Source organism: Tursiops truncatus, chromosome 13 (genome assembly GCF_011762595.2).
Source record: "Tursiops truncatus isolate mTurTru1 chromosome 13, mTurTru1.mat.Y, whole genome shotgun sequence".
In the NCBI taxonomy this organism is placed as follows: domain Eukaryota; kingdom Metazoa; phylum Chordata; class Mammalia; order Artiodactyla; family Delphinidae; genus Tursiops; species Tursiops truncatus.
This window is the reverse complement of record NC_047046.1, coordinates 10,985,629-11,002,382: the sequence shown is the minus strand read 5'-3', so window position 1 is coordinate 11,002,382 and position 16,754 is coordinate 10,985,629. Positions and strand designations below refer to the sequence as shown.

The window sequence follows — 16,754 nt, the reverse complement described above, 5'->3', positions numbered from 1 at the left end:
TTAATACAGGAGTAGACAACATTCTGGTCAAGGTAAAAAAGAAGGGGATAGTGCTTTTATCCTTACCTTCTAACAAATCAGAGGCTGAGCCTAAGCAATATTCCATCACCAACTGTAACAGATTGAAATAATAACCAGAATAATGTAGGTTAATAAGAAACTGCTAAAACCAACCAACTAACCAAGGAACTAAGAATACTAGGAGAATAAATATTCTGATTCATCTGAACCTGTTATTGTTATTTCCTATTTGAAATCGGAATTTCTGTTTTTGTTATTTCCTATTTGAAACTGGAATTGGTCTAAGACAATATGGGGATTATATTTAAGGATTTAAGGTGCCTAGGTTGGAGTATAAATTAAATTTTGTAACTTGGAAAGTGGCAACCAAATAAATGAGCCAGTAAAATCTATACTGGAAATTATTAGTTAAATAATACAAACAAGTAAGCAGTAAATTCCCTACTTTCACATTTTAAAAAGTTCTGGGACTTCCCTGGTGGTCCAGGGGTGAAGAATCCACCTACCAATGCAGGGAACATGGGTTTGATCCCTGGTCGGGGAACTAAGATCCCACATGCTGCAGGGCAACTAAGCTCTTGCGCACCCCAACTAGAGCCCTTGAGCCCTGGAGCCCACGTGCCACAACTACAGAGAGAAAACCTGCACGCCACAACTAGAGAGAAGCCCGCGCGCTGCAATGAAAGATCCTGCATGCCTCAGTGAAGATCCCGTGTGCCACAACTAAGACCCAATGCAGCCAAAATATAAAATAAAATAAAATAAAATTGAAAAGTTCTAAACAAGAAAACACTGGTTAGAACTCAATCTAAAGATGTATCCTGGGGCTTCCCTGGTGGTGCAGTGGTTGAGAGTCCGCCTGCCCATGCAGGGGACACAGGTTCGTGCCCCGGTCCGGGAAGATCCCACATGCCGCAGAGCGGCTGGGCCCATGAGTCATGGCCGCTGAGCCTGCGCGTCCAGAGCCTGTGCTCCACAGCGGCAGAGGCAGCAACGGTGAGAGGCCCGCGTACCGCGCAAAAAAAAAAAAAAAAAGTATCCTGCTATGTATTATTACATTAGCTTGAATTCCTGAGAGATGGAATATTTCAATTTATATCTTAAAATATTTCTAGAACAATACTATTACATTAATATTGATATCTGTTGGCTTTGCAATGTTGGGAGGCTTGTGAAAAGCAAAAATGAGAAAACTCTTTCTTTACTCTCATCTTAGCTATTTTAGGCATTCCAGATTACTACTGATTTATAGCCAAGGTCAGAAGTGGAGTGCTCAGTGACCAATCTCCACACATATACACACAAGCACACACACACCTACAAATTATTATTTTGTTATTCTAAAAAAACACAACATGCTTATTATGAAATACAAATTTCCTATAATCACATAGACACAACTACTATTAACATATTGGTTCCTTCATTAAAAAAAATTAATGTGAAAACATTTATGTATTATGTACCCTGCATTACTGGAATATTTTAGAAGGATATGAGCTATAATATTATATATTATTATATGTCATATATTATTATAATATATAATTGTACATAACATAACATACACATATTCTTCTGAATTTATTCCAGTAGCAAGGTACACAATATATCATATATCGTACATATATATTATTATATATAATAAAGACATACATCTACTTTATTAAATTTATTATATATTTATAGATGTAATTAAATATACATAATGTATAAAAATTATTCCATTTCTGGAATAATCTAAAACAATATGAGAAACTTTAAAGTTTAGAAACTTTATTATAGTTTTCTGCTTTATATTAAAAGTAAGCAGATTCAGGGCTTCCCTGGTGGCGCAGTGGTTAAGAATCCGCCTGCCAATGCAGGAGACCTGGTCTGGGAAGATCCCACATGCCACACAGCAACTAAGCCTGTGCGCCACAACTACTGAGCCTGCTCTCTAGAGCCCGCGTGCCACAACTACTGAAGTCCGCGCGCCTAGAGTCCATGCTCTGCAACAAGAGAAGCCCCGGCAATGAGAAGCCTGTGCACCGCAACAAAGAGTAGCCCCCGCTCGCCTCAACTAGAGAACAGCCCATGCACAGCAACGAAGACCCAATGCAGCCAAAAATAAATAAATTTATTATTTAAAAAAAAGTAAGATTCAGAAACATTAATTTTACTTCTTATTGTGAAATGAAAGCGTCCACATAAGTGAATATTATAATGAACATTAGCCTTTTAGGTGCACTATTTTTCTTTTTTCTTCAGCTTTATTAAGGTATAATTGACAAACTATTTTTAATCAGTTTTGATGGAAACATTTCTCAACTGTATTACTCAGTTTTCTAATTTCTTTTATTTTAATTTTTATAATTAAAAAATTTTTTTGTTTATTTATTCTTTCGACTGTGCTGTACAGCTTGCAAGATCTTAGTTCCCTGACCAGGGATGGAACCTGGGCCCTCAGCAGTGAAAGCACGGAGTACTAACCACTGGACCGGCCGGGAATTCCCTCTGATTTCTTAAATTATGTAAATTAATACAAACATATAATTTCCTTAAATTGAGTATAAGGAAAATGAACATAGAACTTTAGAACCGACTAGAGTATGTTTATAGTTATGGGTCTATATTTAAAATTACATGTTAACTCTGTATTTCTGTCCCAAACATTCTTTTCCCAATTATTCCATAACACAAGGGCACCTGAGCTGTGGCTGGCCGTTTGCCCTTGACAATTATCAGCTCTAGTTGCTCTGCTTTTAAATTGTTAGGTCTGCTTTCTAACTTCCCCAACTTCTTCCTTCAGGTCAAATTAGTTATGGCTATTTGTATGCATGTCTCCAGCAGCTTTAGTTCTGTGAGTTCCTTCTAATTAGCCTATCAAATCCTTATAGACAAACACTAGGTAACCAAACTTATTAGCATTCTATGTAATCTAAGAGTAAACAGGCTTCAAATAAGAGCTCGGAGGATTTTCTGAAGTTTTGAAACACATGATATCTAGCACTTGATTTTGTAACATTTATTCTGCCTGCTCAAAATCCCTTTCTTGACTCCTTCAAGACAGCTGAGATTGCCAGAGAACTGATTTCCATAGAATGAGATACTCCTCTTATTAATTTCTTCTGCTCAGTACAGAAGCAATGGCTCTAGATATCTTAAGAATTCCTTGAGCAGAAAGGTTTATGTTTAACCTTTGATATTCTATCTGGGAACAAAAATTCCATTCCCTAATTGGAGATCATGTACAGGAAAGGACTTGTATATTGGTAAGTATTCAATAAATGACAGTGATATTGAATACTTTAAATTGGAATGTGCAATCCCATAAAGTACAAGGTATAGCATTTACTTGTTCTAGACAATGTCTAATGTGCTAACCTAAAATCAGAAACAAAATCATGTAAAATAAAAATATAGTAAGAAGATAGACTAATCATAATCCAGGCTCTGTTTGGTAAAAAACTTAGACAGTGATGGTAATATCAAGCATAATTCCAAATTTGGGGGGAATTGGAGTAGGGGATGAGAAATGACAAAGATAAAAATTCTAGGATGAGAATAAAAGGCACTGCTTTTTACTTTTGCAAATAAATCATTATAAAATGATGTTAGCTTTTCACTCTCTCCTTGTTGAGTGTTTAAGAATAAAATTTCCTGTAGACTAGATGTCATGCTTAAACTTACAGAATGTATACCATAATGGCACACTCTGAAGTAACAAATGGTAAATACTGACAAACAAAAATCACATGGGACAGAAATGGGCTGATAATTTTACAGACCAAAGAGATAATAGAAAAAAAGGAAAAGAAAAAAATTTTAATAGGAAAAAATAAAAAGACAATAGAGGTCCTCTTACTTACCCAAGCGGTGTGCTCTTTCAAGTAACAACCTTTGTATTCAATAGTATTAGGATGCTTCAATTGTCGTAAAAATTTGACCTCCTTAAGAATATCTTGCCATTTCTATTTAAGTCAGAAAGAAAATATCATAATTTTTGAACAGAAAACAGTATTTTATTTTCAAGTATACATATAAAATAGTCTTTTCATTATTTTAAATGGACAAAGAGAATGTTTAATACATAAAGAAGCAATTTAAACTTGCGTTATTTCTTGTTTTATTACCTATAAATTAAATCAATCACCAAATATATTATAATAAATCCATTACACTAATCCATGTTCTATTCCACAAAATAGTCGACTGAGGTAGAATATTAGGAACGTTTATTATATGCTCCACAAGAAGGGAAAAAAAGAACTGTGATAAAGAAATGCTTAAAGAACTTTGTTTCTACTGTGAATTTCATATTAACCTGCTTATGTCAGTTTAGGTACACAATGTCTTTAACATACCTCATGTGCCTGCTTCCCACTGTAGGACATTTTCTTAACTGCCACAACCTCATTGGTGTGAGCATTTGTGGCCTGTGTTAAGAGAGTAGGGAAAAAAGGTTAAAAAGAATGAACGATGTTTCAGCCAGTTTAACTTAAATATTTGACTAGACTTTTATAACATTTCACCCTTCATTCTCACAGTCTAAAGATGCTGCAACTTTTGATAGGCTAGACAGACATTTCCACCCCACTTCAAGGTACTTCTCTTTATCCCTTTCCATATACATTCAAAGGCTATAATGTAAAAAGGGATTAAGGTTTAACAAAACATATCCAATCAAAGAAGTCATATTTCCAAAATATCCATACTGGCTTCACCATGTAGAATGTCTACCAATGGAGAACCAGTTAAATAAATATGACACAGTCATGTAATGAAATAAACATTAAGAGAATGAGGTAATCAATATGTATATATGGTAATAGTAAAAAATATCATGACAAAAAAAACCTGTACAATATGATCTTCTTTTTCCAAAACAGTAATAATGATTATATGTGTAGAAAAAATTACGAAAGAATTTATACCAGAAAATATATCAGTGGTAATCCCTGGATTATCAGATATATTATTATGTCTGAAAGAACTTTCCATGATGATGGAAATGTTCTATATCTACATCGTATATAGTAGCATGTCAAATGTGGCTAGTGTGACGAAGGAAGTGGATTTTAAATTTAATTAACTTAAAATTTAAATAGTGGCTACTGTATTAAACAGTGCAGCAAAGGATAACATTAATCTTAAGAGGGACTTCCACTTTCAAAGGTACTTATATTTTACGGTAAGAATGTATCACATAAATACATACACACATTTATGTGTATATATTCATCTATAAAGGTTGCCTTGTCTCATAATTATCTCTATATATCTTCTCCATACTCAAAATATAACAGTTCATTGAAAGCACGCCTGAATACATAAATACCTCAGATGTAATAATCTTTTCCTCCAAATTTACTTAAGAAATTTAAAAATATTTCTAAAAATTTTCAGAAAAATAAATATAAGACATTAAACATTATCTAATCTTAGCCTTCTTTAATAACAGGGCTCTGTACCAGTGTCATACCCCTGATGTAAGTAAGCTACTTCGGTTCTATGATATTACTATTGTGGAATAATAAAGCAATAGCAGTGTTTCTGAAGTAAAACTGGAATTAACTCTCTGGTAAAATAAGGTCACCAATTTTAATAGAAAAATGTCTAATCAGTTTCTAAAATACAATTAAAGAAGCTCCTCAGATAGAGCAATGTCTTCTTTCTAATTAAAAAAAATTTAATTCCAACAATAAACAATAATGTTGATGTAAAAAGAATTCAACCCCAGAGTCTTAATTAATGCCAAAATGCAGAGAAAATGGACACATACTAAAAAAAATTTTTTGTACAAGCACTAAGGTAAAACTACATACTACAAAAGCAAGGTATCCACTAAGTTACAGTTTTCAAGTCGGCAGGACTCTGTAAAGGCATTTTTTAGGTATTTTATTCATTTAGAAGGTACAGACTGACTTTTTTTTAAAAACAAAGATCTCTCACATTTTGCTGGCTTTTAAAATGTAACACTAAGGGACTTCCCGGGTGGTGCAGTGGTTAAGAATCCGCCTGCCAATGTAGGGGACAAAGGTTCGGTCCCTGGTCCAGGAAGATCTCACATGCCTCGGGGCAACTAAGCCCGTGAGCCACAACTACTGAGCTCACATGGCACAACTATGGAAGACCGCGTGCCCAGAGCCCGTGCTCCGCAACTAGAGAAGCCACTGCAATGAGGAGTGTGCGCACTGCCACGAAGAGTAGCCCCTGCTCGCCACAACTAGAGAAAGCCTGAGCACAGCAACAAAGACCCAATGAGACAAAAAATAAATAAATAAAATAAAAATGTAACACTAAGACTGTACTTAGATGACAACAAGAAAGAAAAGTTGATGTAAATTCAGTAATACAGTGAAGGTTAGAGTGACTGTGTCTGTAAAGAGGATATTTTGGGTATGAATCTATGTACTGTATAGCTTAAGGAGCCTGGGAAAGGTTTAGAAAATGCTCAAACAATGATGAATTTTAACTTTTAATGGGGTTTTTAAAAAACAAATCTGTACGCTTTATAGAAAGAAAAAAGAAAGGCCCACACAAATGGAATCTGATAGTATTATCTAACTGCTTATTAAGGTTATTTATAATCAAGGCTTATTTGGAACAAGAGACATGAAAAAAGAATCACCCTAAAATAAAAATGTATTTCTTTACATTTATAGAGTTAGAACTTGATAAGTATATTTGCTTATACAACCTATCTACTGGGCAGAGACTTGAAATTTGAAAACATTTCCATTTATATATAGATGTGAAATTTTTAATCCATTTTATACTAGTTAAAATTCAGAACTGAAACAGAAACTTAAAAACAAATCAATATTTTAGTATAGAGAAAGGAAACTATCAATGGGGTTTCAGCTTTTCAATGCATCATACTGTATTATGAATGATTACAACTTCTAAACATTTCAAGTTTTATTCTTGAAACTTACATTCATACTTAACACTTCCAATAGTCTCAGAGGTCTCAGTAACCTTAAGCAAGATCACTGATTCACCATGTTCTTGGATTGGAAGAATCAACATTGTGAAAATGACTATACTACCCAAAGCATTCTACAGATTCAATGCAATCCCTATCAAACTACCAATGGCATTTTTCACAGAACTAGAACAAAAAATTTCATAATTTGTATGGAAACACAAAAGACCCCCAATAGCCAAAGCAATCTTGAGAAAGAAAAACGGAACTGGAGGAATCAGGCTCCCTGACTTCAGACTATACTACAAAGCTACAGTCATCAAGACAGTATGGTACTGGCACAAAAACAGAAATATAGATCAATGGAACAGGATAGAAAGCCCAGAGATAAACCCACACACATATGGTCACCTTATTTTTAATTTTTTTTGTGGTATGCGGGCCTCTCATTGTTGTGGCCTCTCTCATTGTGGAGCACAGGCTCCGGACGCGCAGGCTCAGCAGCCATGGCTCACGGGCCTAGCCGCTCTGCGGCATGTGGGATCTTCCCAGTCCGGGGCACGAACCCGTGTCCCCTGCATCGGCAGGCAGACTCAACCACTGCGCCAAGTGAAGCCCTGGTCACCTTATTTTTGATAAAGGAGGCAAGAATATACAATGGAGAGAAGACAGCCTCTTCAATAAGTGGTGCTGGGAAAACTGGACAGCTACATGTAAAAGAATGAAATTAGAACACTCCCTAACACCATACACAAAAATAAACTCAAAATGGATTAAAGACCTAAATGTGGCCAGACATTATCAAACTCTTAGAGGAAAACATAGGCAGAAAACTCCATGACATAAATCACAGCAGGATACTTTCTGACCCACCTCCTAGAGAAATGGAAATAAAAACAAAAATAAACAAATGGGACCTAATGAAACTTAAAAGCTTTTGCACAGCAAAGGAAACCATAAACAAGATGAAAAGATGGGAGAAAATATTTGCAAATGAAGCAACTGACAAAGGATTAATCTCCAAAATTTACAAGCAGCTCATGTACCTCAATATCAAAAAAGCAAACAACCCAATCCAAAAATGGGCAGAAGACCTAAATAGACGTTTCTCCAAAGAAGATATACAGATTGCCAATAAACACATGAAAGAATGCTCAACATCTTTGATCATTAGAGAAATGCAAATCAAAAGTACAATGAAATATCATCTCACACTGGTCAGAATGGCCATCATCAAAAAATCTACAAACAATAAATGCTGGAGAGGGTGTGGAGAAAAGGGAACCCTCTTGCACTGTTGGTGGGAATGTAAATTGATACAGCCACTATGGAGAACAGTATGGAGTTTCCTCAAAAAACTAAAAATAGAACTACCATACGACCCAGCAATCCCACTACTGGGCATAAACCTTGAGAAAACCATAATTCGAAAAGAGTCATGTACCACAATGTTCATTGCAGCTCTATTTACAGTAGCCAGGACATGGAAGCAACCTAAGTGTCCATCGAAAGATGAATCAATAAAGACGATGTGGCACATATACACAATGGAATATCACTCAGCCATAAAAAGAAACGAAACTGAGTTATTTGTAGTGAGGTGGATGGACCTAGAGTCTGTCATACAGAATGAAGTAAGTCAGAAAGAGAAAAACAAATACCGTACGCTAACACATATATATGGAATATAAAAAAAAAATGTCATGAAGAACCTAGGGGCAGGACAGGAATAAAGATGCAGACCTACTAGAGAATGGACTTGAGGACATGGGGAGGGGGAAGGGTAAGCTGGGACGAAGTGAGAGAGTGGCATGGACATATATACACTACCAAATGTAAAAAAACTAATAGCTAGTGGGAAGCAGCCGCATAGCACAGGGAGATCAGCTCACTGCTTTGTGACCACCTAGAGGGGTGGGATAGGGAGGGTGGGAGGGAGGGAGATGCAAGAGGGAAGAGATATGGGGATATATGTATATGTATAGCTGATTCACTTTGTTATAAAGTCAAAACTAACAAACCATTGTAAAGCAATTATACTCCAATAAAGACGTTAAAAAATACATAAATAAATAAATGGGAAAAAAAAGTAAAATAAAGCACAGGGAGCCCAGCTCTGTGCTCTGTGACGACCTAGATGGGTGGGATTGGGGGGGGAGTGGAGGTGGGAGGGAGGTCCAAGAGGGAGGGCATATAGGTATACATACAGCTGATTCACTTCATTGTACAGCAGAAACTAACACAACATTATAAAGCAATTATACTCCAATAAAAAAAAAATCACTGATTCAAAATATATTTATTGAGAACTTACTACATATGTGTTTCTGATATTTTTATAACCATTTCCAGCTACATTTAGATTATTGTCAACTCTTTACTAGTTTATGGAGAAATACAAAAATTAAACATAAGCTTTTCCTTTTGCCCTATTTATTAAGCCTCAACTAAAACTAAAAGGTATTTATACCCAGAAGAACAAAACTAAATTATTTGCTTTAGGTGGATTATGGATGATATGCTGAGTTTAACAAGGCAACACTAGAACCCTAGAAACTTTATAGTTGTCTTTTAAGTGAATACAAAAATGAACATGCTCAGTCCTTTTTATCTTCCTTGAATAGAGTTTCTTACTATTTCAGTTTTACTCATGCTATTTTTTTTTTTTTTTACGGTATGCGGGCCTCTCACTGTTGTGGCCTCTCCCGTTGCGGAGCACAGGCTCTGGACGCGCAGGCTCAGCAGCCATGGCTCACGGGCCCAGCCACTCCGCGGCATGTGGGATCTTCCCAGACCGGGACACGAACCCGTGTCCCCTGCATCGGCAGGTGGACTCTCAACCACTGCGCCACCAGGGAAGCCCATACTCATGCTAATTTCTGAATTACTTATGTAAATCCATATACACAGAGATATTTCATCAATAGTTTCAATTTTCTCTGAATATAATATATATTCTCAACTGATTGATTCTACAAGAGCCGTGCCAGCGTACAATTCACTTATAATATATTTCCTGGCATCGTTCTGTGTAAAAGCTGTAAACTACAAAAAGTCTAACAGAATTATAGTGTTGAGGTATAAAAATGTTGGTTGCTAGACTCTGGTCTTGACAGCTTGCTAATATGATTCTGACTCATGAAAAGTACAAATTAGCAGTTCCAAATTCTCAGAGTTCTTCATAATTCAAATACTTACCAGGTGCTCAAAATTTGTCAGGTACTGGGCTAAATGCTAGGGATAGAATTGTAAGTATGCCTAGTGCCTATCTCTCTTCTAGTAGTATAGACAGCAAAAATGAAATCATAATTAATATAAAATTGCAACTGTGATATGTGTTACAAAGAAGGGTATGTGTTACTTTGGGAACCAAAAAATGGGGCATGTGATTAGGCAGGTCAGGCAAGGCTTCCCTGAATAAATGAGCCCTCAGCTGAGAGATAAAGGCTAAAGTGGAGTTAAGAAGATGAAGATGGCAGGGGAAAACATTCCAGAGAGAACAGTTTATGCAAAGATCCTATGATGGATGATTAAAAGAAAACTTTTATATAATAACTAGAGCAATGAGAATAAGAGGGAATACAGTTCAGGTATAGAGGGATCACCTCATGAAGGACCTTATAGGCTGCCTACAGTAGGGAAGTTGAACTTAGCCTAAGAACAGAGGAGGAGACCCCCTGAAGGCTTTACAAAGAAAAGGTGATGTGATCATATTTAAGTGTTTCCACTCTCCACCAACCCTCAAGCTCACTGTGGGGTGGACAAAACACTGGAGACAGACCAGAATGGATGCACAGAGATCGGTTTGGAGGTTATTGCAGTTGTCCAAGTAAGACATGGTAGTCTTCTTGGTTATAATGGTATGAGTGAGAAGAGGAAGAATCTGTCAACAGGGAGGAGCAACATGGGTCATATTACTGTGGCCTGTGAGAAAATCCATTTTTAAGGTGCTACCTATGTGACCACTGTAGATAAAAGGTTAAGGCTTTTTAAAGTTTTATAGTAAAGTATCAGTTAACTCCCCTTTAAGCTGTTTTTTAAGTGCCTTATGGGTTTATAAGGGCCTGTACTCTACACTTTTGTATACAGGCAATATATAGTTAATGATTACATTTCAGTATCAAAGCCACCCAGGTATCTTTGTGATTTCTCTAGTCTATCAATATCAACAAATAACACATATTCACATGATGCTAGTCAGAATAGCTCGCAATTTAAAACTTAAGAGTTGTTTATTTCTGGATTTTTCCATTTAATATTTTTGGACTGAGGTTGACCGCAGATAACTAAAACCATGGAAAGCGAAACTGTGGATAAGGGGGAACTACCATACTCTAGCTAAACAGACAGGACTTAGTCCCAAAAGCACTGGGTCTTCTACAGCAATGTAGGTCTCACTTTATCCCTAGCACAAAAGGCATGTTAGTAAGTTTCGAAGCATATTTGGTTTATTGTATTTATTCTAAAAGAGAACCGTGAGAGTGGTCTGGCTGATTTTTAAAATAGAAGAGTCAAACAGAGATTGCAACTACTCTCTGACTCTGGCCAAGAGAGATTCTGAGATGATGAATTAGTTATACAGTAATAGAATGAAAGTAATAAAAGATGATTGACTGAAGAAAGTATCTCTAAGCAAAACAAACAGGTCACAACCAAATATATACAGAACGTTTCTATTGTTAAAAAGTTCAAAACCGGCAAAACCAAATTATATTATTAGGGGTAGAGAAGTAAGTGGGTACATATAAAGAAATATAAGAAAGTCATCATCATAAAATTCAGCATAGTGGATTCTTCTAACAAAAAAGGGGCTCTGGGGTGCTGGCAATATTCTATTTCTTGGCCTGGCTGGTGGTTATAAAGGGATTTATGTTTTAATTGTTCTTTAAATTATATATTAAAATATATGTGTGAATGTATTATACACACTTCTGTATATATGATATATTTGTAATTAAAAAAATCCTTTTAAAAAAATGTGTGTCAGTGAATGAGAAAGATAGGACTTTGGGCCGTAAATGCTACTCTAAGCCCAAAGACTAATATGAGGGTATTAACTAGAAAATTAGCATCCACTTCAGCAATGGAAGGTCACTTAATGATAAAATGTACTTGAGTGGGAGCCAAGTATTAGATGGGGGTGAGGGAGGAGAAGTGGTGGTAGTGCTAAGTATAGACATGAAGGGACGAAAGAGCATTCTGAGAAAACTCAGGCTGAAGATTTGGCTAGAAACAAAAGGATGAGTTCAAGATGCAATTAATAAAATCTCATTTGGAAGGACAACTAAAGATAAGCCCTATCCAGATGGAAGCACATAAAGGACTACTTAAAAAGAAAAGTCAAATACTGTTTGATTAAGAAAGAAATTATTTGCTAACAGGTTTGGAGGAGAAATAGGTAATATTACTTAAATATTACTTGCTTTAATGAACTAGTACTCTTAAGGAAGTATGTGTTAATTTGAGGTTGCAAACTTCTAAGGTTATTGAAATAAAGAACTATATTTTATGCAATGAATTTCAGGTAAATGATTTATGTTAACATTTCAGTCATTTCTCACTTTTGTCATCAGAAGATAATCACAGTCTTGGAATTCAAACTGACTCAATGGGGTTAAGCCTTGTATCCCTTAACCTGAGATACTGACTTAACAGGATTGTTACTAAAAATCTGTCAGTCTATCTGTCTGCGTAGATGTCCACTTGTCCATCCACCCATCCATCCATCATTTACTGAGTTCCTACTATTCAGACATTATACTAGCTATTGGGGATATAGCAATGAACAAGTAGATATAATTCCTGTCTTTATGGAGCTTATTATTTAGTGAGAGAGACATACATGAATCAAAAAATCTCACACATAATTATTCAATTATAACTGTGACAAATACAACAAAGTACAAGCATAGGATGTTATGAGACCATAAAGAAAGTCTTAATTTAGTGCTGGAGGGTTGAACTGGAATGGTTATCACATGGATTTAACACTTAAACTGATACCTGTAGGGTAAACAAAAGTTAGACAGGAATGGGGAAAACATGTACAGTTTTCTAGGCAGGAGGAATAGCATATATAAAGGCCCTGAGGCAGAAAAGAGTTTGGCATGTAAGGGAAATGAACAGGGTTCAAACTCAAGCTTATAACTTTTTTGCACTACTTTGACAGCAGAGTCATTTGATATGGATACCATTGACTTGAATGATGCCTAGAATTCTAAGACTGGCTCTTCAGCAATGACTATTTGCCTCTACTGTAGACATCATTTAATTTGTAGAATAAACATTAAAACCAAGTGCATTTTACAAGTAATAGTTAGAATGTACAGAATTTAAACTTTTATAATTTGATCTAAACAATTTTTAATTACTTACAAAATAAACTGCTCCAAAACTTCCATGTCCAATTTCATGTAAACCAATAAAAAGTTCTTCAGGATCATCTTTGTAGAAGAGATCAGCAATCTCTGGGTCCCTTGGCACCCCTTTCCGCATGATGACCAGTATGTGCAAGCACTTTGCTTTTGATATCCCAGTCAGCTTTCTCTCTCATTGACAAATATTTGGGGTGCGTGTGTGTGTAAAATTTCAGTACCTGTAGAAAAATAAGGTTTAACATTAACTTATTATACATTTTGTTTGGTAGCAATTACAGATTCATATTATCCATAAAAAACATCTTGGTCTTAGAAATTCAAAATAAAAAGACAAGTAATCCAAAAGAAAAATGGGCAAAGGATCTGAATAGATATTACTCCAAAGATATAGAAATGTCCACTAACACATGAAAAGATGCTCCACACCATTAGTCTTTAGACAAATAAAATTAAAAACACATGAGATACCATTTTCATACCCACTAGGATGGCTATTATCAAAAAGTCAAATAATAAGTATTGGTAAGGATGTGGGGAAATTCAGACCCTCCAACGCTGCTGGTGGAAATGTAAAATGGTACAGCCATTTTGGGAAACAGATTGGGAGTTCATCAAAAACTTAAACACAGAGTTACAAGTTGACCCAGAAATTCCCACTCGTCGGTATATACCCAAGAGAAATAAAAGCACACGTCCACACAAAAACTTGGATATTGGTAGCTGCATTATTCAGCAACAACCCAAGTGTCCATTTGGTGAATGAATAAACAAAATATGGTATATCCATACCATGGAATATTATTCAGGGTTAAAAAGGAATGAACTACTGGTACACACCACAACACAGGCGAAACATTAAGCTAAGTGAAGGAAGCCAGTCACAAAAGACTACATACTGTATGATTCCATTTATATAATACATCCAGCATAAGTAAATTTATAGAGACTAGTGGCTGAAGGAGAGTTGGGGGTGATAGCTGAAGGGTATGGGCTTTCGTTTTAGTGTGGTGAAATGTCCTAGAATTCATTGTGGTGATGGTTGTACAATTGTTCATATACTAAAAACTCTTTAGTTGTACTCTTTAAATGGGTGAATTGTATGGTATGAAAATTATATCTGAAACACAAATCAAAACTACAATGAGATATCACCTCAAGCCAGTCAAAATGGCTATCATCAAAAAATCCACAAACAATAAATGCTGGAGAAGGTGTGGAGAGAAGGGAACCCTCCTACACCATTGGTGGGAATGTAAATTGGTACAGCCACTACAGAGAACAGTATGGAGGTTCCTTAAAAAACTAAAAATAGAGCTACCATATGATCCTGTAATCCCACTCCTGGGCATATATCCAGAGAAAAACATGGTCCAAAAGGATACATGCACCCCAATGTTCACTGTAGCACTGTTTACAACAGCCAAGGCATGGAAGCAACTTAAATGTCCATTGACAGAGGAATGCATAAAGAAGATGTGGCACATATATACAATGGAATATTACTCAGCCATTAAAAAGAATGAAATAATGCCATTTGCAGCAACATGGATGGACCTAGAGATTGTCATGCTGAGTGAAGTAAGTCAGAGAAAGAGCAAGTGGAATCTAAAAATAAATGATACAAATAAACTAACTTAAAAAACACAAACAGACTCACGAGAGACTTAGAGAATGAACTTATGGTTACCAGGGGGGAATGGTTGGGGGAAGGGACAGTTAGGGAGTTTGGGATTGACATGTACACACTGCTATACTTAAAACGGATAACCAGCAAGGACCTACTGTATAGCACAGGGAACTCTGCTCAATATTATGTAACAACCTAAAAGGGAAAAGAATTTGAAAAAGAATAGAAACAAGTATATGTATAACTGAATCACTCTGCTGTACATCTGAAACTATCACAGCATCGTTAATCAACTATACTCCAATATAAAATGAAAAGTTAAAAAATAAAACGGAGAGGGGTAATAACCATGACTTTTGTCCTAGCTAATTGAAAACAAACGGGAATTAAAGATAAGAAAATTAAAATATCAACAACAGATTTCTGAGGAGAAGAAAAGAAAAAGAACAGGTAAATTATCAGTTACACAGGGGGAAAAAGCCTCAAAAGAAGAAATTTCCAAAAGGGGACTAAAGAAACATAAAGGTGATTATTCTGACTTGATCCACCCATTAATGGATTAATCAAACAGTCTACAAGGCTGCAAGATGCAGTATATATTCTTCCTGACCAATAGTTACATACACACTTTCTCTAGTTAATGACAACTGCAACAGGCAACTGGAAAATGTCACTTAGCCAGCATGCTGGATCTTCCTTTACTTTCACGGTGAAAGCTTTGTCTATGTACAGAATATTTTATCCCAGATACCTGACTGACAATAGAGGTAAGACATGCAATGTGCTTTGGAGTATGTAGCTTCCTAACTAATTTTTCTTTTTCTTTTTTTTTTTTTTTTGGTTGGTACTATGTAGATTTGGAGAGGACAGTTTGGTGAGAAAAACATTGGTGTTAAAATATATTACGATTCAGCTACTATCTTTTTTATGAAAACATAATTCTGCTTTTGAAGTATATTCCTTTAGGTGTGATCTGTTGTACCTATAGCATCATTAGTGGTATTTAAAAGTTTCTACACAGTTTACTGACAGTTTACTTAGACAAATGCAAAGAACAATGAACACTGATTTCTAAGGAGCTAATAAATAGTCATTTAGTCATTAGCTTAATTTTAGTTTACAGTAATCTAAATTTTGGAAAAATTTATTTATTTGTATATTACAATGACATTTCTTAGCATAAATATGCTTATTTTCAGAAGCTTATAAGGATGCAATAGACATAATTCTGTTTAATATACCTAACTGTGGATAGACTGAACATTGATTAAGCGCTATCTTTTAGAATTTGGATTTTTGTTTTCACTCTCCCTCTCAAGATAACTTTGAGATAGATATGTGTGAGAAATACACAGTGGATGGCAAAACAGAATGCTAGGATGTGAAGGGAAAGTTGACAAAAGTATAACTGATTCAGATATTTCTGTTGAACAAGTAAAACCAAAGATTTTCCCCCCCCCAATATCACAAATTAATTGTATTTCTTTTTGATTTCCTTGGAGACACATGTAGAATAAAATGTAATTTAAAAAAAACAAGAAAATTATATCTCAATAAATCTGTTTCAAAAGCAGTTTGGTCTGATTAATACTGAAATAGTAACAGCTAACATTTATTAAGCACTACTATGTGTCAGGCAAGACTAAATTCCTTTATAAGCCAAGGAAAATCACAATAATTCTTTTATACCATACTAAGAAATTTGGAGTGTATCTTGAGGGTAATGGGTAGCCATTGAAGGTTTTAAACAGGAAAAAGGATTCCCCCACAACACTGCATCTGTAATCATGAGTAGTCATCCTGCCAAGCCATGAATGCC

At 35.5% G+C, this 16,754-nt stretch overlaps 1 protein-coding gene across 5 annotated transcripts in view; it reads right to left on the bottom strand.

Annotated features, from left to right (window-relative positions):
- The window catches only part of TAOK3 (TAO kinase 3), a 188,933-nt gene that overhangs the window by 71,037 nt on the left and 101,142 nt on the right, over positions 1-16,754 (bottom strand). For 4 of the 5 annotated variants that reach the window (XM_033836922.2, XM_073790100.1, XM_019950242.3 and 1 more), the window contains 4 exons: positions 13,307-13,526; positions 4,368-4,439; positions 3,873-3,974; positions 67-112 (listed from right to left, as the gene is read on the bottom strand). In XM_033836922.2, coding sequence (XP_033692813.1) covers positions 67-112; positions 3,873-3,974; positions 4,368-4,439; positions 13,307-13,426 — 340 coding nt within the window. In that variant the 5' untranslated portion in view covers positions 13,427-13,526. Of the gene's footprint in view, positions 1-66; positions 113-3,872; positions 3,975-4,367; positions 4,440-13,306; positions 13,527-16,754 lie in introns of those variants that run through there. The other variant, XM_073790101.1, reaches the window with a different exon arrangement.